We start from the raw sequence: 27,531 nt of genomic DNA, 5'->3' as shown, positions 1-27,531 counted from the left end.
TCATTTTGACCCCACGAGGTGAGATCTTGCATGGAGCCCCAGATCAAGGGAAATTATCAGTGGTCTTGTATGTCTTCCATTTCCTAATAATTGCTCCCACAGTTGATTTCTTCAAATCGAGCTGCTTACCTATTGCAGATTCAGTCTTCCCAGCCTGGTGCAGGTCTACAATTTTGTTTCTAATGTCCTTTGTCAGCTCTTTGGTCTTGGCCATAGTGGAGTTTGGAGTGTGACTGTTTGAGGTACTGGACAGGTGTCTTTTATACTGATAACAAGTTCAAACAGGTGCCATTAATACAGGTAACGAGTGGAGGACAGAGGAGCCTCTTAAAGAAGAAGTTACAGGTCTGTGAGAGCCAGAAATCTTGCTTGTTTGTAGGTGACCAAATACTTATTTTCCACCATAATTTGCAAATAAATTCATTAAAAATCCTACAATGTGATTTTCAGGATTTTTTATCCTAATTTTGTCTGTCATAGTTGAAGTGTACCTATGATGAAAATTACAGGCCTCTCATCTTTTTAAGTGGGAGAACTTGCACAATTGGTGGCTGACTAAATACTTTTTTGCCCCACTGTATGATATACGAATGAAAGAGAGAAATAGTTCTATAAATACTATATTAATTACAACATAAAACCTCTTACCTTGGAATATTGAAGTCTCATGTTAAAAGTAACCACCAACTTTCATATGTTCTCATGTTCTGAGCAAGGAACTCAAACGTTAGCTTTTTTTACATGGCACATATTGCACTTTTACTTCTCCAACACTTTGTTTTTGAATGATTTAAACCAAATTGAACATGTTTCATTATTTATTTGAGGCTAAATTGATTTTTATTGATGTATTATACTAAGTTAAAATAAGTGTTCATTCAGTATTATTGCAATTGTCATTATTACAAATAAATAAAAAAGAGGCCGATTAATCGGTATCGGCTCTTTTTGGTCCTCCAATAATCGGTATCAGCGTTGAAAAATCATAATCGGTCGACCTCTAGAACCTATATTTATGTCACAAATCCCTTATATATTTATACCGTGCCTTCAGAAAGTATTCATACGCCTAGACTTATTCCACAATTTAAAATTGATTTAATAGATGCTTTTAGCTCACCTATTTACACACAATACTCAATAATGACAATTAAACAATATATATATTTTTTAATGTTTGCAAATGTATTGAAAATGAAATATGCTTCATCACAATTCTAGTTCCTTGGACTTCATGGTATAGTTTCTGCTCTGACAACTTTGGGACCTTTTCTAGAAAGGTGTTTCTTTCTAAATCATGTCCAAACAACTGAATTGGCCACAGGTGGACTCCAACCAAGTTCTCGTGACATCTTAACGATGATCAAAAGACAACAGATGCACAGGAGCTCAATTTGGAATGTCAAAGCATAGGGGTGTGAATACTTATGTAAATGAGAAATCTTGATTTCATTTTCAATACATTTGCTAAAATAAAAACATGTTTTCACTTTGGCCTTATGGGGTAGTGTCACTGTAGATGAAAAAAAAAATGTCACCAATTTTGAATTCAGGCTGTACATTTTTTTGTAATACATCAAGTGGTATGAATACTTCCTGAAGGCACTGTAGCGCTTATACCCTAAATATTGTTATCCACAAACCATATCAACATAACACTTAAGCACAATTAAAACAGAAAAAAATAAAAGATTCCTTCTTACCGTCAAGTTTTGGATGCCCTCGGAGAAAGCTCCTATCTGCCTCACAGTTCCCTCTGAGTCCTCCATCTGCAATAACAGATATGGTTTGACACAACACCATTACTAAGAAGACCTGTCTGTGCAGCTGCTCTGAGCGAATATAGAAACTAGGCAGTGCTGCCATCTCCTGTTACGGCAGTGAACGACCAAAAAGGTCTGTATGTAATACAGGCAGACTGGAAACATTGAGGAGAGAACAATCTAAAAGGTGGAGGTTGAATCTTAGTATTGATGAGATGACTTACTAATTACTTGGAGAACTTATTAAGTGATTACTGAGCACCATGCAACCTTTACAGAGAAATGCTTTGCCAAAATGCTTGGTCTGACAACGACCATAGGAGTTGGCAAGACAGCACAAACAGACTTAAGACCCGACTAAAAAGTTTACCTGCTCTAGCCGGTCAATGTCGTCCTCGTAGAGCTGAAGCTCATAGCCTTTCTGGAAGCTACGTCCCTTTGGCATCTCCACGTCCATGGGGCAGACATACTCCTCACTGTCATCCTGCCTCTTCTTCCTCAGGCTGCCGAAGCTCCCGAACGACATCTTCCTCGGCTGGTGGGAACAGATTTCTCAAATGATTATAAATTGAGACCACAGCTCATAACCAAAACCAGTGTCAAACACATGAAAACAATCTTACCACACCCAAACACACGTCTTCATCACTCCTTACCAAAAACCATGGTTGCATCCAAAATGCGCCCTATTCCCTATATTGTGCATTACTTTTGACCCCTACCTTGACCTTGGCGGTGGCGGTGAGCAGGGTGTAGTTGGGATTCTCCAGACAATCCTGTTTGAGCCCCTGGGCCTCAGAGCCCACCAGCAGGTTGAAGTGGGTGGCCAGATGCCTCCGCAGCAGGGTCTTGTTGGGGGGAATGTTCAGCAGCAGGGCCATAGTCTCCACGTTGAACCGTGGCTCCAGCACCTGGGGGAAGAGGGAACATTATGAGATGTGAGCTAGGTTGAGACGCATCCCATTCTAAGATAAACCCCATTGTCATTTCTATGTTGTCGCCAACTGGTTTTAGGCATTTAGTAATTTTTCAAAAACAACAAAAAACATTGGTCTTATTTTACCAAGACCACTGTGGGCCACATTAAACCTGATCACAGACCTCTGATAATTCTCTCTCACCATGAGTCCCCCGTGAACGCCGCTGCCCCTCAGGTTGGGGGCATACTCCGCCAGGTCCACTGATCTCAGCCACTCCATCACTCTGTGATTGGTCCACTGGGAGATCTCTGCTGGCGTGATGTTGTTCTGACGAATCAGGAGACAGAGTGAGAAAATAATGTGTTTATCAACAGACCAAATGATTGTATGCCAATATTTGTTAAATATTTGTTTAGCTTGAAGAAGTACATAACAAAAAGTGACTAGTGTTCATGTATTCCTGGAACCAGGGTTGTCTTCATTAGGGCACACACCGGAAAACTATTTAAAACATTTGCAACAGAAAGCAAAAAGGTGCCCGTTTTCTTCTATTTGGGGACTACTGAAAACAACCGGTGGACCTACCTCGTCAGAGGGCCGTCGGCGCAGGCAGTTGGGCTCGTAGTTGTTGAGGCGCAGCACCTGAATGGCTCTCTTGATGCTGAGGTGGTGGAGCACACTGCCCACCTTCAGAGATAGCAGGTCATCCTGACAGAGGACACAGGTGCAAGAATGTTAAAAAGAATGTCAGGTCAGATGGAAATAGTTAGCAGGAGGACTCCTACATTGAGTTAGTGAGGATTTTACCATTGTGCAAAGAAAAAACTATTTCCCAGCAGGTAAGGTCCAACAATCTGATGAGATTCTATTTGATTGTACTAATAGTAGTGTGGTATATGGCTAGTGTTTGTTTTTGCCGTCTTGTTTCAAGCCATTGTGTAGTCATTGCATCCACAGACGGTGAGACTAGGCCTCCAGTGTTACTAATCATACTCTGTAGTCCATGCTGTACAGTCTGTTCAGCTTAATGTGAACTGGCAGTGTGATCATTAGGCCTAGAGCCATACAGTATCTCAATCTGTGGCTCTGAATCTGATCAGGCCTATCCATGCATGGCCTGAGGACAGGAGTGTCAGTGTGTGCGTGTCTATCTCTTCGACACTCACTACTGTCATGTAGTGTAGCATGCGGCCGTCCACCCTCCCCTCATCAAACTGGGTCTTATACTGAGGCAGGCCAATGTCATCCAGCCACCCTATGGGAGGAGATGAGGGAGAGAGAGGGGGGATGTGTCAAACTGCCAGTCAATTTCCACATTAGAAATCAAATAATCAAAACGTACATCTCGAATTCATCAAATTCAGGACTTGTTAATTGGATTCCAATTAATTTGAAACGCCCACCATATAATTGACAACATGAGATGTTAAGCATAGTAAAACCCCAGTATTAACCATGACTCCCATACTGGCATTCATTCACTCACTGGTCACCCAGTTGTAGTCCAGTTTGCCCTTGTTGTCATCCTCCTCAGAGCCCAGGGCCTGCAGGGCCAGTTGGAGCTTCTTCCTGTGCAGCGGGTGTTTAATGCCCAGCTCCTAAACAAACAAACAAACAAACACACACACACACACACAACAACCACCCAGAGCCACACCCCCAGGACAGAACAGAGGATTAGTTCCATCCACTTTCTCCGGTCATAGAGTACAGTATTTTTGGCCAGAGAATAAAGAGAGGCAGTGCCTAGGTTAACCATAAAGTGCTGAATGAATAATATTTTCATTTATGTGTAAAGTCACCCAGAGTGACCCATCCCTTACAGAATTATTTGAACCCATCCCTTACAGGATTATTTGACACATATATAAGGTCCTTAACATACAGTAGAATGAATACATCAATAAATGTTTTACACCTCGGTAGCGTCAACCACAACCCTAATGGGGCGAATTGCCTCATAGGGGATCCATACAAATGACATCTGGCTGTACTGCGGAGTCCAAGTGTTTTTATTCATACAGGTTAGTCTCATTGAGATACAATCTCTCCTGCTCAGTGCTCACCCTCTCTAGGTCCTGCTGTGAGCCCTGCAGCAGAGTCTGTCCAGAAGAGATCCACACGCGGGCCATGTTCAGGTAGAGCCCTAGGCCCTGCTCCTGCAGCCAGTCACACACCTGCTCCTTGGACCAGCGGGCAAACGGGGTGTCCAGGTCACTACGATCAAAAGAATGAGGACATGTTGGCTTAAAGTGGGTCACCCGTTCATAAAGGAAGACAGTATTGCCTTCTAACAATGACTTGACCGTGGTAGGACGCAAAACCGGACTAGTTTAGATTCAACTTCCTTTTCATCACATAGCCTGGTCCCAGATCTGGCTAGGCTCTCTATGCCTGTAGGAGTTGGCAAGAAATCACCAACAAATCTGGGACCAGGCTACATGATTGGATAAGAGTAGTGTAAGAGAAAGTCATTTCTAGCATTGTTTTTCCTCTGTGTATTTCACCACACAGAAAGCTAAAGGAAAGCCAAGTGACGCACATTATGTTTCTCAGTGCTCAACGAGAGTGCACTGAGCACAAAAACTTGTTTCTCATTAATTCAAGGTGAAATCACAGTGCACACTAACTTCTTGGGTAATCGCTGTAGGTCACGGGACCAGCCCAGTCTGGGACCTGCTGTGGCTCGGACGCCGCCTCTCTTGAACTCGACCGCCTCTGATAGGTTGTCATCCAGGTTGAACGTGGTGGACTGACTTCTCCTCAGCCTTAATTTGTTTTTACAAAAAATTCAAATACATAATTTAAATTCAAGTCTGGTCATGACTCCAAACGAATGTACCATGGTTGCGGTGGGGTTAGCATAGCTGAAAGCATACATTTTTTTTATTATAAAAGAATACACAAAACATGTTTCTCTTCCTTATATTGCCAGCTTAGTTTTTTGATTAGTCAAGACTTAATTCAGAGTTTTAAATCAGATCAATATTAACCAGGGTTGTATTCATTAAGGCACACCGTAGCTAAATGTTTTGCAACAGAAAAAAAAAAAACATTTTGTATTGAACAAGTTCAAGTACTCCCTCCCCGTTTCAGTCAGTTTCCTTCTGTTTTGGTGCCTAATGAAAATGACCCAGGCACCCAAAACTCAATATTGATGTCTTACAGGACAGTGTCATCAAGAGTTCTGTACCAAACAACTTTAACACTTACTTTCCAAAGAGCCCCTTGATTCCTTTGGACTTCTTCTTGCACTCAGGGGATGTAGTGGAGGTCACACTGGTCAGTGTGTTGGTGCTGTCGCTGTTGGCTGACCTCTGGGGTAGACCGGCCAGGTCCAGATGGTCAGTGCCCTCCTCTCGCTCTGTCTCAGCTGTAGAAACAGGACATCAGCAATGACAACAGGACATCAGCACCGCCATGTCACCATGGTGACAGTCATGGGGTGCATCCAAAATAGCATCCTTTTGGCTCTGGTCAAAAGTAGTGCAACATAAAATCAGGTGTAGGATCTTAAATTGATCTTCCTCTTGTTGTAGGAAATGTTCTGCACAGCAGGAAATGCAAACTTGTAGGTTTAAAAAGGATTCTAAATGTGTAATTTTCACTTTAAAATGTTAGACTTGATTTGCCCCAAATAAAAATGTATCGACCCCTACAAAAATATCCATTCATTATAATCCACATTAACTGTCGCTGCAGGATTACTTTTTGCTGTGAAAAACCGGTCAAAGATTCTTCACCTGTAGGGAGTAAGATGTCATTTCAGATGCAGCCATGCCCTGCATCTCAGGGCCAGAGGCTGTGGCCCAGAAACACCCTATAGCCAGCCACACAACTCCCAGACAGAGAAATCATAGGGATGGTATAACACTAATACCCAGGCAATGCTACTAACTTTTTATTATCTATGCATAGTCACTTCACCCCCACCTACATGTACAAATGACCTCAACTAACCTGTACCCCCACACACTGACTCAGTACCGGTGCCCCCTGTATATAGCCTCATTATTGTTATTTTATTGTGTTACTTTAGTTTATTTGGTAAATATTTTCTTAACTATTTCTTGAACTGCACTGTTGGTTAAGGGCTTGTAAGTAAGCATTTCACAGTAAGGTCTACACTTGTTGTATTCAGCACGTGGCAAATAAAGTTTGATTTGAATCTGTTAATATCTGCATGCAATGGAGTGGAGACTCCTGAAGCACTAAAGAGTTATTTTATTTTAGTTGCAGTCAAAGACTAGTTGTCCACTGGTGTATAGGCAAAACATGCATACAATTCAAATGTCAATATTATACTTGAAGAGATATTGGAGGCATCCTAAATCTTGAACAGAGTGTTTATTTATTGAACCTTTATTTAACTAGGCAAGTCAGTTAAGAACAAATTCTTATTTTACAATGACGGCCACTCCCAGGTCAAACCCTTCCCTAACCCGGACAACGCTGGGTCAATTGTGCATCACAACCGATCAGGGCCGGTTGTGTATCACAACCGATCACGGCCAGTTGTGATACAGCCCGGAATCGAACCAGGGTCTGTACTGACGCCTCTATCACGGAGATGGAGTGCCTTAGACAGCTGGGAGCTAAAGAGTGTAATTCATGCACACACACATATTCCTAAATGAGACTCACTAGGCCTCTGGCATGCATGACCGCTTCACTGAACTCAACTTATACATGGGAGAGTGAGGTGGTCTAAGTTAGGAAACCACAACATAATCAGTATCTAACTGTGTTTAGTGGGTTTAAGAAAAATGTTATTTGAATATTTGGAGTTGAATTTAGCTTTCAGGAATAGTGAACAGCATATCAACCGATAAGAGCCAAAACATCAGAAGAACATAACATTCAAATAAAGAAATGTACTTCATGAAGACTATCAGGGAACATCACTGCAGATGACATCTGGTTATAAAACCGGGATATGGTTTGTTGCGAGGGGAGTTTGAACAGAAATAGAAATGAGCATATACAAGCAGTTTGCCGACACACAGAACAAAATATACAAAAAAGGCTCCGATCTTTGATGTTATCCAGCCATGTTGCAAAGCCGTTTGCCTCTGAACAATTGCTGGTAACATGGGTGTGGTTGCATGTGAGGATGTCTACTGTAGCTACTGTAGAATTATATACCAAAATAGCAGCAACGATAATGCCTTGCCATGGGCTAATGGTTGCCGGAGAGGAAGTAAATCAAATCATAAATCAAATCAAATCAACCTCTTTTCAAATGTTTAGAGTGGAAATTCAAACCTATGTGAGAACTCCCAAGTTATGGGAGCAGAGATCTACAGCTGAGGTGGGAGACTCTGTCCATAGGACAACAATCAGTCGTATATTGCACAAATCTGGTCTTTATGGAAGAGTGGCAAGAAGAAAGCCATTTCTTAAAGATATCCATAAAAAGTGCTGTTTAAAGTTTGCCACAAGCCACCTGGGAGACACACAAAACATGCGGAAGAAAGTGCTCTGGTCAGATGAAACCAAAATTGAACTTTTTGGCAACAATGCAAAATGTTATGTTTGGCGTAAAAGCAACACAGCTGAACACACCATCCCCACTGTCAAACATGGTGGTGGCAGCATCATGGTTTGGGCCTGCTTTTCTTCAGCAGGGACAGGGAAGATGGTTAAAATTGATGGGACGATGGATGGAGCCAAATACAGGACCATTCTGGAAGAAAACCTGATGGAGTCTGCAAAAGACCTGAGACTGGGACGGAGATTTGTCTTCCAACAAGACAATGATCCAAAACATAAAGCAAAATCTACAATGGAATGGTTCAAAAATAAACATATCCAGGTGTTAGAATGGCCAAGTCAAAGTCCAGACCTGAATCCAATCGAGAATCTGTGGAAAGAACTGAAAACTGCTGTTCACAAATGCTCTCCATCCAACCTCACTGAGCTCGAGCTGTTTTGCAAGGAGGAATGGGAAAAAATGTATCTCGATGTGCAAAACTGATAGAGACATACCCCAAGCGACTTACAGCTGTAATCGCAGCAAAAGGTGGCGCTACAAAGTATTAACTTAAGGGGGCTGAATAATTTTGCACGCCCAATTTTTCAGTTTTTGATTTGTTAAAAAAGTTAGAAATATCCAATAAATGTCATTCCACTTCATGATTGTGTCCCACTTGTTGTTGATTCTTCACAAAAAAAATACAGTTTTATATCTTTATGTTTGAAGCCTGAAATGTGGCAAAAGGTCGCAAAGTTCAAGGGGGCCGAATACTTTCGCAAGGCACTGTATATATATATACCCTTACATCTCTATCAACACCAGCATGCTTAAAGAATATGTAGAAGTCACCTTCAACTCATATTCCATATATTTGTTGGTCACCCAACAAAGAAAGAAATTGTACATTTTTTAACTAAGTCTGGGGAGAATCATGATTTATGAAATTAAATTACAAAAGACAGTTTATCTCACATAACGTTTGTGAGTTAGGTTAAAGTAGATATTCAACAGCTGGTTGAGAGGGTTTGGGAAGGAAGGGGACAGAGCGAATGTTATGAGGTCAAGGGTCATATCCAGTAGTGGTAATTCCCCCAGCGAGGCCATACTGCTGCCCTGCCTTGCCCTGAGGACATTATACTGTACCTAGCATAGGCGCACTCGCACTCTGGCTGCGATCTACACAATGTTTTACAGAAAGCAGACATGACATGAGAGGAACAAGACAGAGTTCAAAGGTTACCGAAGGGAAAAAACAACAGGGGAGAGTCACAGTATAACGGTAGGAGGAGGAGACAGATAATATACATATATAACACAACCAAAGCGTACACACTGTAGGCTAAATTTTCATAATTAGACCGGGAGAAGTTTCTGGGACTAGTCATTATGGTGTTCGTATGTATTTTAAATATGGGTGTGGTTTTGGAGAACATAAATAAAAAAACAAAAAAACATTAAAAGCTGCATAGAAAAACCAAGCTCTTTGTTAAGAACCACTCAGACTTCAGAATAAACCAAAAGGCTGTGCAGCGCTGTAATGGTAAGCACGTCAGCACGTCACATACGACACTGTTTCCACTATTTCCACTATTTCTCTCACTTGCCTGTCTACCCCTCTAAGTTCCTTACTGTCTGAATTACGTGGCAGAAACACCAAAAATATATATACACAAAAGTATGTTGACATCCCTTCAAAATAGTGGATTTGGCTACACCCATTGCTGACAGGTGTATCAAATCGAGCACAAAGCCATAAAATCTCCAGAGACAACCATTGGCAGTAGAATGGCCTTACTGAGGAGCTCAATGACTTTCAATGTGGTACCGTCATAAGATGTCACTTTTCCAACAAGTCAGTTCGTCAAATGTCTGCCCTGCTACAGCTGTCCCGGTCAACTGGAAGTGCTGTTATTGTGAAGTGAAAATGTCTAGGAGCAACAACGGCTCAGCCGCTAAGCCACAAGCTCACAGAAGAGGACCCCTGAAGCGCGTAAAAAACGTCTGTCCTTGGTTGCAACAATCACTACCGAGTTCCAAACTGCCTCTGGAAGCAATGTCAGCACAATAACTGTTAGTCGGGCGCTTCATGAAATGGGTTTCCATGGCCGAGCAGCCGCACACAAGCCTAAGATCACATGCGCAATGCCAAGCTTCGGCTGGAGTGGTGTAAAGCTCGCCGCCATTGGACTCAAGAGAGGTGGATAGATTTTCTCTGGAGTGATGACGCTTCATCATCTGTCAGTCCGACGGACGAATCTGGACATTGAGGATGCCAGGAGAATGCTACCTGCCCTAATGGATAGTGCCAACTGTGAAGTTTGGTGGAGGAATAATGGTCTGGGGCTGTTTTTAATGGTTTTGGCTCCTTCGTTCCAGTGAAGGGTAATCTTAATGCTATAGCATACAATTACATTCTAGATGATTCTGTGCTTCCAACTTTGTGGTAACAGTTTGGGGAAGTTTTCCTGTTTCAGCATGACAATGCCCCCGTGCACAAAAAGGTCCATACAGAAATTGTTTGTTGAGATCGGTGTGGAAGAATTGACTGGCCTGCACAGAGCCCTGACCTCAACTCCATCAAACGCCGACTGAATTGGAACAAAGACTGAGCCAGGCCTACACGCCCAACATCAGTGCCCAACACTAATGCTCTTGTGGCTGAATGGAAGCAAGTCCCCACAGCAATGTTCCAACATCTAGTGGAAAGCCTTATTAGAAGAGTGGATGTTGTTATAGCAGCAAAGGGGGGACCAACTCCATATTAATGCCCATGATTTTGGAATGAGATGTTCGAAGAGCAGATGTCCATATACTTTTGGTAATGAAGTGTATTTTCTTTAAGAATAAAAAAAAAAAAGACAACCATCTCACAAATCTAATCATACCTAACATGAATTGGTCAAAATGCACAAGATACCACATAATACAAGTGAAAAGAACACTAAAGAAGCAGAGTTAGCAGGCAGAAACCAGTGAGTAGCAGTGTTATACAGTATCTGGGCCTAATTCATAAAGCATCTCAGAGTAGGAGTGCTAAACTAGGATCAGTTTGGCCTTCTAGATCTTAATGAATAAGATTATACGGGCGGGGAGTACCTGATCCTAGATCAGCACTCGTGGTCTGATACGCTTTGTGAATATGGGATCTGTTACCACAAAGCTTCCACCTGAGACCCAGAGCTCATCCACCCACACCAGGCCATCCATCTCTTACCCAGGTTAGGGGTGCTGGCTGTCCTCTTGCCTCCCTTGATCTTGAAGAAGCCCCGGCCGAAGGAGGAGCGAGCCTTCTTGTTACCGAAGCGGTCATCCTCCGTGGTCACGGGGTGAGACGAAGAGGGAGACTTTGGCGGGCGCTCGCTGATCTTACTGATCTCCTCCACAGCCTTATTCTGAACAGTAGCAGAAAAGACACATTTACATTTCCGTCATTTAGCAGACGTTCTTATCCAGAGCAACTTACAATCAGTGCATTCAACTAAGGAAACAAACACATGACAATCATTGCAAGTCAAATTATTCTTCAAAATAGCCGCTATCTGCCAAATCAGTGCACACAACGCCAGAACCATGTCACATCAAACATGCAGTAACATATAAAACAATCTATGGGAAATTTGATTTGAAAATACCATACAGTGCAGAGTTGGCTTAAAGTGTAAAGTCATACATTTCAATTGAATGTGATAAAAGGCAATCAAACGCATGCAACGAAACCAAGGTGACACACACACACGGATGGGAATAAAAATGTTTTTTTTGCTGTTTCAAAAGTACTTTATTTCAAGTACTCAAATTAATAAATATTTATTTATTTTATTTGTAACACGCAATGGAATTTCTCTCTGCGCATTTGTATATATTTTTATTTAACTAGGCAAGTCGGTTATGAACAAATTCTTATTTTCAATGACGGCCTAGGAACAGTGGGATAACTGCCTTATTCAGGGGCAAAAAACAACAGATTTGTACCTTGTCAGCTCGGGGATTCGATCCTGCAACCTTTCGGTAACTGGTCCAACGCTCTAACCACTAGGCTACCTGCCGCCCCAACAGATTGGAACAATGCCTAATTTATCATAACCACTACAGATAACACATCCTAATTGCCCCATATACTGTATATTCAGTCAATAAAAAAGAAAGTGCCATTTAAGATGAATTTATTGAAACCGTAATATCAACTGGTTATTGTGGAACACAATCTTCCAAAAGGCAGTAGCCTCAGTAGTGGAGATGAGCAGAGATGGGTGGGATGGGCTGAGGGAAGCTGAGGGTTGGGATGTGGAATTGGAGACAAGTGGGAGAGGAGTTGCTGGGCGGGGGATTGAATGATGGTCAAAGATAAAAGTCTAAAAAATAAAAAGTCTAAATAAAACATAGTAAAAAAGTTTGAATGATAATGAAAGGCAGCTAATGCCGATTTGCCTGAGGCTGATGCCGTGCAGGTGTTTGTACACATGCATATACACACACACTCATTCAAATACACACATACACATGTAAATAGTGCCAGGCATGCACTCAAACATATACAGTTGGCCTTGCTGTTATGATTTTAGTTGTCCTTTGTTTATTTGCATTGTTTTCTGTCTTGTCTTTTTCTCTCTTTAGTTCATTTTCTTAGTTGTTGGTGCACTGGGGGTGGGGAATGAAATTATTTGTATTTTTTTTCTTGGGGGGGGGGGGCGATGACTGTGGGAGGGGTCCCGGATGGTTGAGGGGTGGCTCTTGGGGAACTGTGGGGGGAGGGGAAATATTGGCGGATTCGGGTCCCCGTTTTTGGCCTGGTGGTAGATCTGTCGACGTGCCCTTGAGCAGGGCATTGACCCTGGATGCTTCTGTGTGTCACTCTGAATGGGAGTCTGTTGGATGACTGGTATGATGTAGTAGTTGAGCAGCTTCACTGCAAGTATATTGTATGTTTTGGATATTCAATACAATAAAATGAAATAAATGAGGTAGTGGCGATAGCTTGAAGAAGCCTATGGCTGTACAATGGCATAGCCTTGTTTTGTTAATTTAGCAGACAAGACGCTCTTATTTCCAGCCAAGATACCCATTTTATGTTTGGGGAGTATGCATATTCTTAATGATTCTGATGAAAATACGCTCTGTCTTGATCAAATTAATATTTTTGCATATTTTCCGTGTGGATCCTGTCCATGTTTAGGTGGGTTATAAACCTAGTGATATTTAGAATTGACTAGCCTAGGCCCCTCAAACTCAATTCAAATCAAATTTCATTTGATTGAGTTTGAGGGGCCTAGGCTAGTCAATTCTAAATATCACTAGCAGTTCGCAAAGTAGCTTAAGCAGAAAATAGACAGGACAAAATTATTCCATAACTGCAGCTCGTTTTGGAACACATATTTCTACTTCAATCAACCAGTCCATTTTGAATGTGATAAAACTGTTGTCATTTGGCAAGGAATGTAGCGTGTGTATCCCATCATTTAGATATACGTTTTTATAGGCATTTACACAGTGTCCAAAACATTAGCAACACCTGCTCTTTCCATGACACACTGACCAGGTGAAAGCTATGATCCCTTATTGAGGTCACATGTTAAATCCACTCCAATCAGTGTAGATGAAGGGGAGAAGACAGGTTAAAGAAGGATTTTTAAGCCTTGAGACATGGATTGTGTACGTGTGCCATTCAGAGGGTGAATGGGCAAGACAAGATTGAAGTGACTTTGAATGGGGTATGGCAGTTGGTGCCAGGTGCACCGGTTTGATTGTGTCAAGAACTGCAGCGCTGCTGGGTTTCATGCTCAACATTTTCCTATGTGTATCAAGAAGGACATCCAGCCAACTTGACCCAACTGTGGGAAGCATGGGCTAGGGTCAAATAACATTTCACTTGCCACAAAGCACATTCCACCAAATAGTTTTACAGTATTTGAATAAAATGTGAGCTCTCGTTAAAGATCAAACTTTGTCGTCCATTCCAGTACCCGTGTCCATCCCTACACACACACTCATAAACATTAGCCTTACTGAGGATGCTAACCTTCAGGAGGCTTTCTAACAAGACGGAAGAGACAAAAAGGAAGAGAATATAAAGAATGATAAAGAGAAGATGAGCAAAAAAGAGAATAGACTCTCCTCTGTTGGCTTTTCGTCCATCACCAATGTAATCTGCCACAGATGATGAGATGGAGTGTTAGTGGTGAAATTCACTGAGGACTTTAGAATTCATCAGAAATCTCTGGACCAGAGACTCTGGGTTCGTGCCCAGGCGACCGGGAGGTCAGTGGGGCGACGCACAATTGGCATAGCGCCGTCCGGGTTAGGGAGGGATTGACCGGTAGGGATATCCTTGTCTCATCGCCCACCAGCAACTCCTGTGGGGGGCCGGGCGCAGTGCACGCTAACCAAGGTTGCCAGGTGCACGGTGTTTCCTCCGACACATTGGTGCGGCTGGCTTCCGGGTTGGATGCGCGCTGTGTTAAGAAGCAGTGCGGCTTGGTTGGGTTGTGTATCGGAGGACGCATGACTTTCAACCTTCGTCTCTCCCGAGCCTGTACGGGAGTTGTAGCGATGAGACAAGTCTCTTCCGGCGCCGACAGAGATGGCCGCCTCGCTTCGCGTTCCTAGGAAACTATGCAGTTTTTTGTTTTTTTACGTGTTATTTCTTACATTAGTACCCCAGGTCATCTTAGGTTTCATTACATACAGTCGAGAAGAACTACTGAATATAAGATCAGCGTCAACTCACCATCAGTACGACCAAGAATATGTTTTTCGCGACGCGAATCCTGCGTTCTGCCTTACAAACAGGACAACGGAGTGGATTCCATGCAGCGACCCAAAAAAACAACTCAGAAAAAAAGGGAAACGAGGCGGTCTTCTGGTCAGACTCCGGAGACGGGCACACCGTGCACCACTCCCTAGCATTCTTCTTGCCAATGTCCAGTCTCTTGACAACAAGGTTGATGAAATCCGAGCAAGGGTAGCATTCCAGAGGGACATCAGAGACTGTAACGTTCTTTGCTTCACGGAAACGTGGCTCACTGGAGAGACGCTATCCGAGGCGGTGCAGCCAACGGGTTTCTCCACGCATCGCGCAGACAGAAACAAACATCTTTCTGGTAAGAAGAGGGGCGGGGGCGTATGCCTTATGACATGGTGTGATGAAAGAAACATACAGGAACTCAAATCCTTCTGTTCACCTGATTTAGAATTCCTCACAATCAAATGTAGACCGCATTATCTACCAAGAGAATTCTCTTCGATTATAATCACAGCCGTATATATCCCCCCCCCAAGCAGACACATCGATGGCTCTGAATGAACTTTATTTGACTCTTTGCAAACTGGAAACCATTTATCCGGAGGCTGCATTCATTGTAGCTGGGGATTTTAACAAGGCTAATCTGAAAACAAGACTCCCTAAATTTTATCAGCATATCGATTGCGCAACCAGGGGTGGAAAGACCTTGGATCATTGTTACTCTAACTTCCGCGACGCATATAAGGCCCTGCCCCGCCCCCCTTTCGGAAAAGCTGACCACGACTCCATTTTGTTGATCCCTGCCTACAGACAGAAACTAAAACAAGAGGCTCCCACGCTGAGGTCTGTCCAACGCTGGTCCGACCAAGCTGACTCCACACTCCAAGTCTGCTTCCACCACGTGGACTGGGACATGTTTCGTATTGCGTCAGACAACAACATTGACGAATACGCTGATTCGGTGTGCGAGTTCATTAGAACGTGCGTTGAAGATGACGTTCCCATAGCAACGATTAAAACATTCCCTAACCAGAAACCATGGATTGATGGCAGCATTCGCGTGAAACTGAAAGCGCGAACCACTGCTTTTAATCAGGGCAAGGTGTCTGGTAACATGACCGAATACAAACAGTGCAGCTATTCCCTCCGCAAGGCTATCAAACAAGCTAAGCGTCCGTACAGAGACAAAGTAGAATCTCAATTCAACGGCTCAGACACAAGAGGCATGTGGCAGGGTCTACAGTCAATCACGGACTACAGGAAGAAATCCAGCCCAGTCACGGACCAGGATGTCCTGCTCCCAGGCAGACTAAATAACTTTTTTGCCCGCTTTGAGGACAATACAGTGCCACTGACACGGCCTGCAACGAAAACATGCGGTCTCTCCTTCACTGCAGCCGAGGTGAGTAAGACATTTAAACGTGTTAACCCTCGCAAGGCTGCAGGCCCAGACGGCATCCCCAGCCGCGCCCTCAGAGCATGCGCAGACCAGCTGGCCGGTGTGTTTACGGACATATTCAATCAATCCCTATACCAGTCTGCTGTTCCCACATGCTTCAAGAGGGCCACCATTGTTCCTGTTCCCAAGAAAGCTAAGGTAACTGAGCTAAACGACTACCGCCCCGTAGCACTCACTTCCGTCATCATGAAGTGCTTTGAGAGACTAGTCAAGGACCATATCACCTCCACCCTACCTGACACCCTAGACCCACTCCAATTTGCTTACCGCCCAAATAGGTCCACAGACGATGCAATCTCAACCACACTGCACACCGCCCTAACCCATCTGGACAAGAGGAATACCTATGTGAGAATGCTGTTCATTGACTACAGCTCGGCATTCAACACCATAGTACCCTCCAAGCTCGTCATCAAGCTCGAGACCCTGGGTCTCGACCCCGCCCTGTGCAACTGGGTACTGGACTTCCTGACGGGCCGCCCCCAGGTGGTGAGGGTAGGCAACAACATCTCCTCCCCGCTGATCCTCAACACTGGGGCCCCACAAGGGTGCGTTCTGAGCCCTCTCCTGTACTCCCTGTTCACCCACGACTGCGTGGCCACGCACGCCTCCAACTCAATCATCAAGTTTGCGGACGACACAACAGTGGTAGGCTTGATTACCAACAACGACGAGACCGCCTACAGGGAGGAGGTGAGGGCCCTCGGAGTGTGGTGTCAGGAAAATAACCTCACACTCAACGTCAACAAAACTAAGGAGATGATTGTGGACTTCAGGAAACAGCAAAGGGAACACCCCCCTATCCACATCGATGGAACAGTAGTGGAGAGGGTAGCAAGTTAAGTTCCTCGGCATACACATCACAGACAAACTGAATTGGTCCACTCACACAGACAGCATTGTGAAGAAGGCGCAGCAGCGCCTCTTCAACCTCAGGAGGCTGAAGAAATTTGGCTTGTCACCAAAAGCACTCACAAACTTCTACAGATGCACAATCGAGAGCATCCTGGCGGGCTGTATCACCGCCTGGTACGGCAACTGCTCCGCCCTCAACCGTAAGGCTCTCCAGAGGGTAGTGAGGTCTGCACAACGCATCACCGGGGGCAAACTACCTGCCCTCCAGGACACCTACACCACCTGATGTCACAGGAAGGCCATAAAGATCATCAAGGACATCAACCACCCGAGCCACTGCCTGTTCACCCCGCTATCATCCAGAAGGCGAGGTCAGTACAGGTGCATCAAAGCTGGGACCGAGAGACTGAAAAACAGTTTCTATCTCAAGGCCATCAGACTGTTAAACAGCCACCACTAACATTGAGTGGCTGCTGCCAACACACTGACACTGACTCAACTCCAGCCACTTTAATAATGGGAATTGATGGGAAATGATGTAAATATATCACTAGCCACTTTAAACAATGCTACCTTATATAATGTTACTTACCCTACATTATTCATCTCATATGCATACGTATATACTGTACTCTATATCATCGACTGTATCCTTATGTAATACATGTATCACTAGCCACTTTAACTATGCCACTTTGTTTACATACTCATCTCATATGTATATACTGTACTCGATACCATCTACTGTATCTTGCCTATGCTGCTCTGTACCATCACTCATTCATATATCCTTATGTACATATTCTTTATCCCCTTACACTGTGTACAAGACAGTAGTTTTGGAATTGTTAGTTAGATTACTTGTTGGTTATTACTGCATTGTCGGAACTAGAAGCACAAGCATTTTGCTACACTCGCAATAACATCTGCTAACCATGTGTATGTGACAAATACAATTTGATTTGATTTGATTTGATTTAGATAGTAGCTACTAACAATTGGATACCACAAAATTATAGAGAAAAAAGGGGGTAAAATTAAAAAAAGAAAAAAAAAAATATATATATATATATTTTAGAAATCTCTTTACCTTTTCGCTGTTGCTGACATACAAGTTGTCCTGACTCCCTGAATTGGGGCTATCCAGGGTCCTGAAATGACAAAGCTCATCACAGTGAACATTAACAACATCTGGCCAACATATGTACTGAACTGCTGACCTTTGGGAGGAAGGAATTCTGACAGAAGCTTGAAGCGTACATGACATGCAGCTTCACACCATAGACATACTCACTGTAGAGTATCACATGAAAGGGGGGCCTCCTGTGACTCTTCCTGGCCCCCTGCCTCGCTGCAGGGGATAAACAGACAAGTGTTTGGATGCTAACCCGATGCTAACATGGACAAGCTGCGAGCAGTCTGCTGCACGCTATACTGTTTACTGGCTGTGGTCAAACCTGGCTGTGGTGGCTATAAATATTTGTCCAAGGAAGCCTTATTACTCATTCAAGCGGATTTATACACCCTTATTAGACACATTGGACCTTGTGGTATCGACATGTCATCAATTATGCCGCATTTATCATGCTAAGGGCGAGATGAAGCATGATAGCTCGCCTAGATATTGACCTTTTCCAAGGCCAGTCTCATTTCAGGAAGTAGGTCTACACCATAGCAAAAACAAAAGTTGACTAAAGTAAGAATTGGGGAAATTCAGGTAGGTCCGTTCCTGTTTGGTTCCTAGCGAAAACACCCCAGCACTGGACAGACATTTGGAAATTGTCCCACAGGTTTAAACAAAGCCTGTTGTTTCGAGGATTATAGAACATTATTATCTCTAGTTCAGCTCACCTCTCTGGTTCAGGTTGGTCCAGCTCTGGCCCCCTTTTTGGATCGCATGCTGACTGGACTGAAGGGCTGGGTGTGGGCGAAGACACTTCAGTAGCTCCATAGTGCATCTCCAGCTTCACAATGAAGCAGAGGACCAAACGGGAAAGAACATTTAGTAAAGTACAAATGCCAGAAATGCCAGAGTTTACCTTTCTTGTGTCAGTGTTGTCACAATTTAGTAGATTAAGGGTAACGAGCAGTAAAGATTGTTTTGAATTATGACAAGCACTGACAACCATCAAAAGTGTCACTGCAAAGTGATATTGAATGTTATCAACCTAATTTGACGAAGTGACAGTGACTCAACACCTCGTTCAAAAATGTGTAACTAGCTGTTTTATTGGTTGGAGGACATCTTAGTAGTTATGACATGTCATCTTGTACCTCGTCTGGGCTTTTCCCTGCTACTTCCTCGTCTCCGGCTAGAGCGTGCCTCTCCGACTCCATGGCAACCAGGGTGGTTGTCGTTGACATCACGGAGAGGGAGCTGTCGCTGTTACTCTCGTCACTCTCGCCGTCTTGGGTTTTCTCTAGAATGGAATATGAAAATTATTTTTATCAGGCAGATATTTATGTAGCCCAGAGAGAGAGTTCAGAGTTGGCCATTCTATTGGAGCCCACTGCCAGATATGAGGCTTTGACGTTCAAATTTTTTAAATATTTCCCTCAAGAATATTTCTATCTGCTCTTACAAATCACTGCTAACATTAAACTGCATCCGACTGATCATTCACAAGGTCACTCAGCATTGTTTGTAGTGTTACTTTGATCTTGAACAAACAAACTACAGTATGATAAGAGTGTTTCTCGCCTAGAAAAAGAACATGGTAATAGCACATTGTTTTAGAGAGAGAACATGGTTTCTCAAACCTTTCTTCCCTTGCATTGAACTCCTGTCCTGGACCTTCTTGTAGTGCAGCAGCGACTGCCTCAACTCCTCAATTTTACGATCCTACAGGGGGAGAGGGGTCACAAAGATCAAACTTGACAAAACTAACCATCTAAGAATCATTATGGAGGGCGGTGGGGTCAACTGTAGTTTACTGTACCTTCTCCTCATTGGCTGCCATCAGTGATTCCACTGCTTTTTTCATTCTCTGCACTTCCACATCTGAAGGGTAAAGAAATTGATTTTTGCTAGAGAATATACAGCTGGGTCAACTCCGGGCAAAGGTTTGTCTGGGGTCCTCTGACTAACTCATCCATAGTGATCTATGGTACAACAGTACATTATTTAGAGAGCTGTCAATATATATTAGTATCCAACAGCACTACCTAAACAGTCAGGGAGACCTCCTGGGGGACATTTTGACTCCCTAACCATGTAGTCTAACTACTTCCTAGCCTCACAGTGAAATAAGCACCACATCTAACAGTTGAGGGAACCTTGAGTGAAGGATTTGGACTTGGTGGGTGAAACTATGTCAATGCGCTTTTCTATAGCTGTCACAAAGACATGAAGATGACAAGGATGATGGACTGACGATGAGGGTTAGCAGACAGCACGCTGGGTGTTGATGGAGAGAGCAAGTGGTGAGAGGAGAGAAGAGTAAGGAAAGGGTGAGAAGGAGAGGTCTGTGGTTGAAGGAGGTGTTGGTTGAAGGAGAAAGCAGGAAGATGGGAGCACAGACTGAACAGTGAGCGAGCGGGCGGGCATCTATACCATAACAGATGAGAGGAAGGGATGTTTTGACATGTAGACGGTCTATCATCGTATATATTTATAAATCCCTAGGGCAGTCTTAAAGGCACAATCCATCAATTAGATTTACATTGTAATCAATATGTTGTGTAGAGAGCTTTTGGGAGCGTTGCAATCACAATACCAAAGAAGAGCAGGTGAATAAATTTGAACAACATATTTCTTGTTGTGTATAGGTTGTGTTTTACACGTTTACGTTTCAACTTCATCTAGTTGCCATGGAGGACAGAGAACTAACAGAATGCACCTTTAAGATATTTAAGTCAACTAACTTTATCATTCTTACAGTACATAAAGACAAAAAACCTTTCTGCAATACAAACCACTGATATCTTTTCATTCACTTATTTGAGTTCTAAAATATCGGTGGCTGAACTGATAAAATGATTTCACAGAGTATATACACAGTATTAAGTAGCTTTCCAATGGGTTATGGACAAGCAAAGTTCAGATGGACCATTCATGCCCATACATGCAAACAGGGGACAGATGAGCAAGAGCAAATAATAATAAATACAAGAATTGATAAAACGCATAACCTTACGTTTCTCTTTCAGCCTCAATTTAAGAGTTTCATCTGGGTGAGAGACTAAACAGGACACAGAATTACTGGCTTCAGTTTCTGACGACTTCAGTTTCATTAAGACTGTATTCTTTTAAATCATGTTGGTTGGTTACAAAATATGACAAACTGCAATATCAGACATAATATATTATAAGCATAATAATAAGACAAATGCTCATACATGCTTATAACACGTTATAACGCATTATACCTGTCTGCTTTCAGTAAAGTGTAACCAAAATGTTATCTTTGCTTAATGGAACATGTGTCACAGATCTCCATTGGACAGACCTTTCAGTGTAGAACTAGGCCTAATCTGTGTCCGGGAAACCGGCCCATTGAGTAAAGACACAGATAGAAAGTCAACTGCGGCCCATGATGTCACCTCTGTCTCCACTGTCCATTCCAACCGGTGTGATGCCTCTGAACCCAGTCTCGTCGTGTAACCTCCTCAGCTCTCCGTCCCTTCCCTCCAGATGCCTCCTCAGCATTGCCAGCTCCTCCTGCTCAACACACAACAGTTAGTCAGCGACATCCTCACAAAAAACACTGGTTGCATTCCAGGCCAACTACATTGCAGACGTACTGCAGCATTGCATCAACAAATGGTTGTGTGCCATGTCATCGACTGCGCAGTTGAGCAAGAGAATGGTCGTGTTCCCCTGCTTTGACGTTGCATTGCATCAACCAATGGTTGTGTGCCATGTCATCGACTGTGCCGTCAGTCACCAGATTGCTATAACATATGTGGTTAGCTGATATAAAATACCTATCCAGGGCTTGTAAATTCTGGCATGCATCAGCAACACCTGGGCAGAGGAACGCACCCAACAACTATGGTGTGGTTAACCGATATGTTAACCACTTATCCAGGTGTTGTGAGACCTGGCAGGCTTCTGCAATGTAGTCTGCCAGGAACATGGCCACTGACTTAACGCCCCCTTTCCCCACCTCCATCCTTACCAAACACCCACCTTCACAAACAAACCACAACACAAACATTCAGATGCTGACTTGACAGGCAGAGACAATGATACACACACACCCAGAACAGGTGTGACTAAGGGAGGAGGTGGGGATGTGGGGGTCAGTGCGGGGGTCTGGGGTGGTTGATGTCTCATCAAGTGTTGGAGGAGCCATTTTACATGGCAGCGTCCTAATAGCCTGGTCGCAGGCCTATTTGTGCTGGCAAAACAACATAAACAGATCTTGGACCAGGCTAGTGTCAAAATGTCAAGGGACAGAACATCAAGCATGAATGATTTCAAAACAAAAAAATTTCATCCATAAGAAAGAGGGAGGGAGGGAAAAAAATTAAAATAAACTGCAAAACAGACTTCCAAAAGAGGTCACAAAAGACCAAAATGAAGACATACCTGTGGTTTACATTAAATATGCTATATGCTTAAATTAGGGTCTTGTGGATGTCGCCACATCCACAAGGATGTTTAAATTTGTATGTATAAGTGCTTAGCTTTTTGCACCTGCACCAGAAAAACACATCAATTTTACCATTTGGATCATTCAATTGTTTTTTATGATAAGTCAGTTGAGTTGGTCTTTTTCTGCTAACACACCTTTAATCTTGGCTAGAAATATGTAAAAACAAAAAAAATAAACTGAACACACATAACCCCATATCAGATGGCAACAAGCAGAAACCCTGGGAGAAGCCAACCTTCAGGGCCTGCAGTTTGTTTTCCTTCCTCTGTTTCTCATACTGCATCTGGCCCACTTTGATTTTCAGGCTAGAAAGCTTGGCCATTAATGACTAGTAGCGGTAGAGAAAGAAGTAAGCCAAGGAAAGAGAGAGAAAAGAGAGATGTTATAAAAGAAAGACAGCAAACGGGGGAGGAGAAGAGGGAGGAGAAGACGGAGGAGAAGAGGGAGGAGAAGAGGGAGGAGAAGACGGAGGAGAAGACGGAGGAGAAGAGGGAGGAGAAGAGGGAGGAGAAGAGGGAGGAGAAGACGGAGGAGAAGACGGAGGAGAAGGGGATACTCAAGATTTGAAAAATATTCAAAGAAAGAAGAGAGGATATACGTGTAAAGAAGAAATGGGCTATAGGGAAAAGTTTTCCTTCTGGAAGTAGATTTCTTTTAGCAGAATAAATCATTCATATATTACATATTGCAGTGTAGGTAGGCCTACTCCACAGGACCACATGATAACTCACCTTAGTGGATTTCAGTTTCTTCTCATACTGTACTCTTTCACTCTCCATCTCAGTCACTCTGTACCTCAGTTCATTCATCTCCAGAACCATGTCCTGATAGGGGAGAGAAAGACAGCATGACCCACAGTGTACTGGGGAAGGAGGGAAGCTGAATACAACATGTTTGTTCAATCAGAGAATTTCTCAAAAGTTCTAGAACAGTCACCCCGATGGCTTGATAAACCATATGGTAAGATTGCTTGTTCCTCATGCGCTACTTAAGATACGTCAAAACATGGCCATGGTTTTCATTTTATCAAAATAAATATTTTGAACCCTGAAGAAGGCAGCTTAGCTGTCGGCTTATTAGACTTATCACATCGGAGCGATTCGAGTGAAAAGCTTTGCTTTTTCTTATCAAAAGAAGCCTATACAGAGAATTTTCTCCCACATACTCCAAGGCCAACTACTGATCCCCACGGAGACCATATCATGTGATGAGGGACTAGTTTCCAGGCACAGTAGAAATCCCAGAGCTGTTCCCAGAGCTGTTCTGCTTTGCTCCGAACTGTCGTGTAAACAAGATATGAACAACCTTTTAGGTTTTTGTTGGCAACCATACAACCAGAGTTAAGCCAAATCTTCACATTTCTCCATTATCAAAACCCTAATGCCAGACATTTGAGTGAGAGCAACTCATGCATATCTTCAAACAACGCACAGTGCCCCTGGCCATGGTAACTGGCATTCTCTTGGCAGTGAACAGTGTCTTTACTTGCCCCAACACACTGCGGCTTTGAACACATGATGATATAAGCCTCCCCTCCCCACACAGTTTTCGGGCAGCAAGAAAGGGTGTGTGTGTGTGTGTGTGTGTGTGTGTGTGTGTGTGTGTGTGTGTGTGTGAAAGAGCGCGAGGGAGAGGAAAAAGACTGCAAGAAGGATGAATCCTAAAGCAGAGGCCTCCCATTCCATACCTCATTGTCACTGAAGTCAAAGTGCAGTCTGTCCTTCTCAAATGAGTTCAGCTTCAGGTTGGACACCTCGGCCATCAGGTCCTGTTTCTGAGTCTCTAGAGCCGTTCTGCACAGGAGTTCCTGCGAAACCACAAAACACAGACTAAATATAGACAACACACACACACTCAGAGTTTGCCTTGCTTGGTTTTGCAGTTCAGCAGTGGTGACAATAATATAACTTCAACAGAGCCCCGTGTTCAGGGGCCGTTCTCCTCCAAACTGACCTGTTGCAGCATCTCCTCAGTGGTGTTCAGTTTCTCCCGGTGCTCATCCAGACACATGTCCAAGTCCCTTATCTTCTCCCCCTGCGCCTCTACCTGGTCTGTCAACACACTCACCTGCACAGGAACACATGGGTAAGACTAAGTTGCTCTTATACCTGTGTAGTAAGACAGTAATTACAATTACTATGCACCATAATAATGTTTGAGTTACTACACCAAGTTCATTAAAGCCTGGTCCCAGATGTGTATGTGCTGTATAGCCAATTCCTCAAATCACATTTTATTGGTCACATACACATGGTTAGCAGATGTTAATGTGAGTGTAGCAAAATGCTTGTGTTTCTAGTTCCAACCATGCAGTAAAATCTAACAAGTAATCTAACAATTTCAAAACAACTACCTTATACACACAAGTATAAAGGAATGAATAAGAATATGTACATATAAATATATGGATGAGCGATGGCTGAACGGCATAGGCAAGATGCAGTAGATGGTATAGAGTACAGTATATACATATGAGATGAGTAATGTAGGGTATGTAAATATTATATAAAGTGGCTTTGTTTAAAGTGACTAGTGATACATTTATTAAATCCAATTTCTAATTATTAAAGTGGCTAGAGATTTGAATCAGTATGTTGGCAGCAGCCACTTAATGTTAGTGATGGCTGTTTAACAGTCTGATGGCCTTGAGATAGAAGCTGTTTTTCGGTCTCTCAGTCCCAGCTTTGATGCACCTGTACTGACCACACCTTCTGGATGATAGTGGGGTGAACAGGCAGTGGCTCGGGTGGTTGTTGTCCTTGATGATCTTTTTGGCCTTCCTGCGACATCAGGTGCTGTAGGTGTCCTGGAGGGCAGGTAGTTTGCCCCCGGTGATGCGTTGTGCAGACCTCACTACCCTCTGGAGAGCCTTATGGTTGAGGGCGGTGCAGTTGCCGTACCAGGCTGTGATACAGCCCGACAGGATGCTCTCGATTGTGCATCTGTAAAAGTATGTGAGTGCTTTTGGTGACAAGACAAATTTCTTCAGCCTTATGAGGTTCTTTACCACGCTGTCTGTGTTGGTGGACCAATTCAGTTTGTCTGTGATGTGTACGCCAAAGGAACTTAACTTACTACCCTCTCCACTACTGTCCCATCGATGTGGATAGGGGGGTGCTCCCTCTGCTGTTTCCTGAAGTACACAATCATCTTCTTTGCTTTGTTGACGTTGAGAGTGAGGTTATTTTTCTGACACCACACTCCGAGGGTCCTCACCTCCTCCCTGTAGGCCGTCTCGTCGTTGTTGTTAATCAAGCCTACCACTGTAGGGTTGTCTGCAAACTTGATGATTGAGTTGGAGGCGTGCATGAACAGTCATGGGTGAACAGGGAGTACAGAAGAGGGCTCAGAACGCACCCTTGTGGGGCCCCAGTGTTGAGGATCAGCGGGGTGGAGATGTTTCCTACCCTCACCACCTGGGAGCATCCCGTCAGAAAGTCCAGGACCCAGTTGCACAGGGCGGGGTCGAGACCCAGGGTCTCGAGCTTAATGAAGAGTTTGGAGAGTGCTATGGTGTTAAATGCTGAGCGTTAATCGATGAACAGCATTCTTACATAGGTATTCCTCTAGTCCAGATGAGTTAGGGCAGTGTGCAGTGTGATTGCAATTGCGTTGTATGTGGACCTATTTGGGCGGTAAGGAAATTGAAGTGGGTCTAGGGTGTCAGGTAGGGTGGAGGTGATATGATCCTTGACTAGTCTCTCAAAGCACTTCATGATGACGGAAGTGAATGCTACAGGGCAATAGTCGTTTAGCTCAGTTACCTTAGATTTCTTGGGTACAGGAATAATGGTGGCCCTCTTGAAGCATGTAGGAACAGCAGATTGGGATGGGAGTGATTGAATGTGTCCGCAAAAATACCAGCCAGCTGGTCTGCGCATGCTCTGAGGACGCAACTAGGGATGCTGTCTGGGCTGGCAGCCTTGCGAGGGTTAACACGTTTAAATGTTTTACTCACATTGGTTGCGGTGAAGGAGAGCCCGCAGGTTTTGGTAGCAGGTTAGGAGGTCATTGTCATGCCAAACATTTTTGTAAGTTGGCTATTGTAAGCGCAATCAGTTCTGGGACAAAGCTAAGTTCATTACAATAAAAAGGTAACTTGCTGATAATTAATTTTGTTGTAAAGCCCTTTAAATGAGCCATTTAGGCTTCCTTGGTAAGATGGCTACTAGCTATGACATGTTGTTGTGTACTGGACACTACCTGAAGCACCAGGGATTCCTTGTCACCCTCCAGCCGAGACAGTCTCTCCTGGTAGAGGTCCCCACCCATGGAGATGTGGTGACCATTGGACTGCAGGCAGGCACAGAAGACAACATGAAGAGTCAGTGAAAGAGTAGCACTTTTGATTGGTCTGTGAGTGTTAACATACATCCTCCAATAGTATTTTGTGATAGACCGTTAAACATAAATGTTCATCAAGTTATGAGAAGCTGGACAGCGTGGACCCAAGAGGTGGTTTTGGGTTCTGAGATGAAGCCTCTATTACACTGGTAAAGCTTTACGACATGCTCAGTGCTTAATGTGTCAAGATCAAGTCAGATCAAGCTAAAGATCGATGCTGTGGCACCTCTGGTACACTGGAATATGTCCTAGGGTGAACACGGCATATTGGAAGTGCCTTAAACACGGACAATTATCAGACAACAAATCGCACAAGAGTCTTTCGAGTGATCGCTTTGTGTGATTGATGTTGCATTTGCCCTTTCCTTTGCCTGC

General features: G+C 43.6%; 1 protein-coding gene across 8 annotated transcripts in view; it reads right to left on the bottom strand.

Moving 5' to 3' along the window:
• Positions 1–27,531, bottom strand: part of LOC139373771 (PPFIA binding protein 1b) — a 62,766-nt gene that overhangs the window by 3,830 nt on the left and 31,405 nt on the right. For 2 of the 8 annotated variants that reach the window (XR_011627608.1, XM_071114794.1), the window contains exons 4-24: positions 27,016–27,105; positions 24,766–24,879; positions 24,500–24,619; positions 23,544–23,636; positions 21,755–21,872; positions 20,152–20,213; positions 19,973–20,054; positions 19,487–19,632; positions 19,064–19,176; positions 18,303–18,363; positions 11,374–11,551; positions 5,897–6,056; positions 5,314–5,451; positions 4,750–4,900; positions 4,170–4,281; positions 3,850–3,938; positions 3,269–3,391; positions 2,885–3,010; positions 2,486–2,674; positions 2,134–2,298; positions 1,704–1,769 (exon numbers count right to left, since the gene is read on the bottom strand). Coding sequence is in view for 6 of the 8 variants with exons in the window: in XM_071114794.1 (XP_070970895.1) it covers positions 1,704–1,769; positions 2,134–2,298; positions 2,486–2,674; positions 2,885–3,010; positions 3,269–3,391; positions 3,850–3,938; positions 4,170–4,281; positions 4,750–4,900; positions 5,314–5,451; positions 5,897–6,056; positions 11,374–11,551; positions 18,303–18,363; positions 19,064–19,176; positions 19,487–19,632; positions 19,973–20,054; positions 20,152–20,213; positions 21,755–21,872; positions 23,544–23,636; positions 24,500–24,619; positions 24,766–24,879; positions 27,016–27,105 (2,496 nt within the window). In the remaining 2 variants the exon portion in view is untranslated. Of the gene's footprint in view, positions 1–1,703; positions 1,770–2,133; positions 2,299–2,485; positions 2,675–2,884; positions 3,011–3,268; positions 3,392–3,849; positions 3,939–4,169; positions 4,282–4,749; positions 4,901–5,313; positions 5,452–5,896; positions 6,057–11,373; positions 11,552–18,302; positions 18,364–18,506; positions 18,564–19,063; positions 19,177–19,486; positions 19,633–19,972; positions 20,055–20,151; positions 20,214–21,348; positions 21,394–21,754; positions 21,873–23,047; positions 23,141–23,543; positions 23,637–24,499; positions 24,620–24,765; positions 24,880–27,015; positions 27,106–27,531 lie in introns of all 8 variants that reach the window. The other 6 variants (XM_071114747.1, XM_071114757.1, XM_071114766.1 and 3 more) reach the window with 6 other exon arrangements.

Source organism: Oncorhynchus clarkii, chromosome 2 (assembly GCF_045791955.1).
Source record: "Oncorhynchus clarkii lewisi isolate Uvic-CL-2024 chromosome 2, UVic_Ocla_1.0, whole genome shotgun sequence".
In the NCBI taxonomy this organism is placed as follows: Eukaryota; Metazoa; Chordata; class Actinopteri; order Salmoniformes; family Salmonidae; genus Oncorhynchus; species Oncorhynchus clarkii.
This window is presented reverse-complemented; position numbering and strand designations above follow the sequence as displayed.